Raw genomic sequence first — 4,192 nt, forward strand, 5'->3', positions numbered from 1 at the left:
GAGTCTCCTGCCTCAGCCTCCCAAGTAGCTGGGACCACGGGCGCCCGCCACAACGCCCGGCTATTTTTTGGTTGCAGCCATTATTGTTGTTTGGCAGGTCCGGGCTGTATTTGAACCCGCCACCTTAGGTGTATGTGGCTGGCACCTTGGCCGCTTGAGCCACAGCGCCAAGCCATTGTTTGTTTTTTTTAAGACAAGAGCCTTACTTTGTAAGGTAAAGTGCCTCGGTAAAGTGCCATGGCATCACAGCTCACAGAAACTTCAAACTCCTGGGCTCAACCAATTCTCTTGCCTCAGCCTCCCAAGTAGCTGGGACTATAGGCACCTGCTACAATGCTCTGCTATTTTTTAGAGACAGGGTTTCACTCTAGCTCAGGCTGGTCTCAAACCTGTAAGCTCAAGAGAATCCGCCCACTTTGGCCTCCCAGAGTGCTGGGATTACAGGTGTATGCCACCGCGCCCGGCCTGTCATGTTTTTATTTACCCCCGTTTGACTACGTGAACGCAATGGTCAACTAGTTTTTATGAATCATTAGACAGTCATCCCACACAGAATTCAAAACTCTCTACACAGAAGCTACATAGTAAAAAAAAAAAAAAAACTTGTAATATGGTCTTGTAAAAAATGCTTTTAAAAATAACTGTCTGTACTATTATGCTAGGGCACTATGGGACAGAACAAACAAGGTACATCATATCATTCAGAATCCTTTAGTGGCTTTCCATTTCTCTTGGAGTAAAAGTCCAATATCCTTACAATGGCCACGTACTCATGCCCATGTCTACTCCTTACCCCTTAGACCTTCTCTGCTCCAACTACCCTCTCTGCACATGGGCACACAGCTGTCACTATTCCTCAAAGTTTCTCTCACCATATTTCTGCATTGCTTTTTCCCTCATCTCCCAGACTGTTTAAAATGCACCTTATCAGTGATGCAGACACCAGTTGGCAACCCCATTTCCACCTTATCCCAGCACTCAGAAGCCTCTTCTCTAACACTATTTTGCCATGGCACTTAACCTTCTAACATAGTAAGAAAGAAAATTATACTGTGTATATTATTTTTCTCCCTAATGAAATGTACCCCTCTCTAGAGCAAAAATTGTTATCTGTTCAGATGTATACACACACACACACACACACACACCCCAGGGCCCAGAACAATGTCTGACATACAGATGTTTAATAACTTATTTTTTGAGACAGAGTTTACTTTGTCACCCTGGGTAGAGTGCTGTGGTGTCATCACACGGCAAGCTCAAACTCTTAAGCTCAAAGAGATCCTCTTCCCTCAGCCTCTGGAGTAGCTGAGACTGTAACATGCACTACAACGCCAGCCAGTTTTCTTTTTTTGGTAGAGATGGGGTCTCCGCTCTGGTCAGCCTGGTCTTGAATTCCTGAGCTCAAGCAATGCACCTGCCTGGGCCTCCTAGAAGGCTACGATTACAGGAGTGAGCCACCTGCCCAGCCTCAATAACTGCTGAAATAAATTAAAGCCCTACTTTAGCTTACTTGAGGATATGCAAAAGAAAGTGCAATAAATTCTCTTTTTTTTTTTTTTTTTTTTTTTTTTTTGAGACAGAGTCTCACTCTGTTGCCCTTGGTAGAGTGCCATGGCATCACAGCTCACAGCAACCTCAAACTCTTGGGCTTAAGCGATTCTCTTGCCTCAGCCTCCCAAGTAGCTGGGACTACAGGCACCTGCCACAATGCCTGGCTATTTTTTGTTGTTGTTGTTGCAGTTGTTTTAGCTGGTGCGGGCTGGGTTTGAACCTGCTACCTTTGGTGTATGTGGCTGGTGCCGAAAGTGCAACAAATTCTGAAGAGACAACCTTGACTAGGCCTACATACATCTAGATTTACAGATTCTGGTATTTGTTAAAAACATAATCTTCAATTTCAAAGCCTACACATTTTTTAAAGCCACTGAAAACAAAGGCATTATTATTAACCCCTTTGTTTTTTGAGACAGTCTCATTTTGTTACCCTCCGTAGAGTGCCCTGGCGTCAAAGCTTACCGCAACTTCAGACTCTTGGGCTCAAGTGATTCTCTTGCCTCAGTCTCCCAAGTAGCTGGGACTACAGGTGCCTGCCACAGCGCCCAGCTACTTTTAGAGGTGGAGTCTCGCTCTTGCTCAGGCTGGGTCTTGAACCTGTGATCTCAGGCAATCATCCGCCTTGGCCTCCCAGGTGATCATAGGTGTGAGCCACCATGCCCAGTCTCAACCACCAATATTTTTAATTGTGTTACTTAACATATTCATTAATAACATTTGACATTTCCTCTGTTAAAGTAATATAATCTCAAATGCAATTTTCAACCATTTCTCTAGATTTCATGTGAGTTAAAAGATTTACATGTACCACAAATACTGATGGAAATGGTAGGCCCGCAGAAATTAGTTTCAGTTCTGCAACAATCAATCTTGCAAACTTGAACCTCAAAACTTCCTTGATCCTCAACTGTTTTCTTCTGTAAAAGAGGTGAGGAGTAAATGAGATGATCTCTGAGATCCTGTTAGGTCTAAAAATTCTATGATGGCCAGGGCCAGGAGCAGTGGCTCACACCTGTAATCCCAGCACTTGGGAGTCTGAGGCAGGTAAATTGCTTGAGCTCACAGGTTCGAGATCACCCTGAGCCAGAGCAAGACCTCGTCTCTGAAAACAGCCAGGCATTGTGGCAGGTGCCAGTAGTCTCAGCTACTTGGGAGGCTGAGGCAAGAGGATTGCTTGAACCCAAGAATTTGAGGTTGCTGTGAGCTGTGATGCCACTGCACTCTCCTGAGGGTGAGAAAGTGAGACTCTGTCTCAAGAAGAAAAAAAAAAATTCTATGATACCATGACTCTATAGAAACTTAATAGAGTACAGTCTGCACACATTTAGGGAAAAAAATCACTAGAAACATAAAATTTCTAAGGGGGATAAAACTTTAGAAATCAAATTCAAACCTGTCATTTTACAATTAAGAAAACAGCCCAGAAGTTTTGAGCTCTTTTAAAAAAGACATTCAAAGGTAACAGAATATTGTCTACTAGAGTAATTTTCTTTCTCTGTATGTGGTTAAGTTAATGGAACAATTTTTTTTCCTTATACAAAATATTCCAGATATCTCATCATTTAGTTTGATCTAGAATTGACAATTCCTGTGCTCTAAAAATAGGCTGCACCACACACACCAAAAAATTAACATTAGCAAAAAAAATTGTATCAAGAAACAATTATAAGATTATAACGAAATAATTATAAAATTCTCACATCCTAACTTCTATTAGGGTCATTGGTAAGTTTCCAAACTAACAAGAGCATACCACAAGACAGTTCCTATGGCATGAACTGAGTTCATCCACAGAAAATGTTTTAAAGTAATGATATCTTGTCACCACTGGTACAATTACATGAGTTATGGTTAAGTTCCAAAACTAGCTGATTTAATATTAACCAAAAGGATAGATGCCTACAAGCCCCACACAAGCTGAATTCCTGAACAGGTGATGAGCATTTTACCTGGACTCCGGATTCTAGGGGATGATGCTGACCTGAAGACTATCCTGAATGGTACACATTTCTGCTGCTCTTACTGTTTACCAAGGAATTACATTTCATTACTTCAAGCCTTCTATTTTCACTCAAATGCCAAGAGTCTGGAAACTTTAGGGGTAATATCTATGACCTTCTCAATACTTAAGAAATTAGAAACTGTTTAGATTCCCTCGTGGATCTCTGAACACTGTAATTATCAATCCAAACATTAACCTGTACTTACTTCATAGGAAAGTCTTTTTACAAATTCAAATTGTACCTTTCTATGGAACTCACCATAGAATTTAAATCTTGAGTATGTGCCATACTGACTACATATCCATCCACGACACCAAAACACTGCTAAGTTGGAGGATAAGTGTCATTCGGCAAACATGAAATCTACTAAAACAAAGACAGAGACATTCCCTTAACGCAAGCGCGCGCACACATACACACACCCTTCTCAAAGAGGCCTTTATGTTCCCCATAAGCAAAAGGACAACAAAATCATTTCTACTGCTCATACAGTAACCTGCAAGGCATTCAACTCATGCTCAAACTGCATAATGCCAAACATCGCTTCTGAAAAACAAAGGGCGTCCAACAGAGTCAGGTACTTAATTAGCAAAGTAAACAACTTGACCAGGTCTTCAAGCTTGGAGGGCTTT

At 41.7% G+C, this 4,192-nt stretch overlaps 1 protein-coding gene across 1 annotated transcript in view; it reads right to left on the bottom strand.

Annotated features, from left to right (window-relative positions):
• Window positions 1-3,838, bottom strand: part of DCUN1D1 (defective in cullin neddylation 1 domain containing 1) — a 37,186-nt gene extending 33,348 nt beyond the window's left edge. Inside the window, exon 1 of the mRNA XM_023519259.1 lies at window positions 3,819-3,838. Within this exon, the coding sequence (XP_023375027.1) occupies window positions 3,819-3,821 (3 nt within the window). The 5' untranslated portion in view covers window positions 3,822-3,838. The remainder of the gene's footprint in view (window positions 1-3,818) is intronic.
• Window positions 3,839-4,192: the final 354 nt, after the last annotated feature.

The sequence above is a fragment of the Otolemur garnettii genome, unplaced genomic scaffold, assembly GCF_000181295.1.
Source record: "Otolemur garnettii isolate 467f Iridium unplaced genomic scaffold, OtoGar3 scaffold00166, whole genome shotgun sequence".
NCBI lineage: Eukaryota > Metazoa > Chordata > Mammalia > Primates > Galagidae > Otolemur > Otolemur garnettii.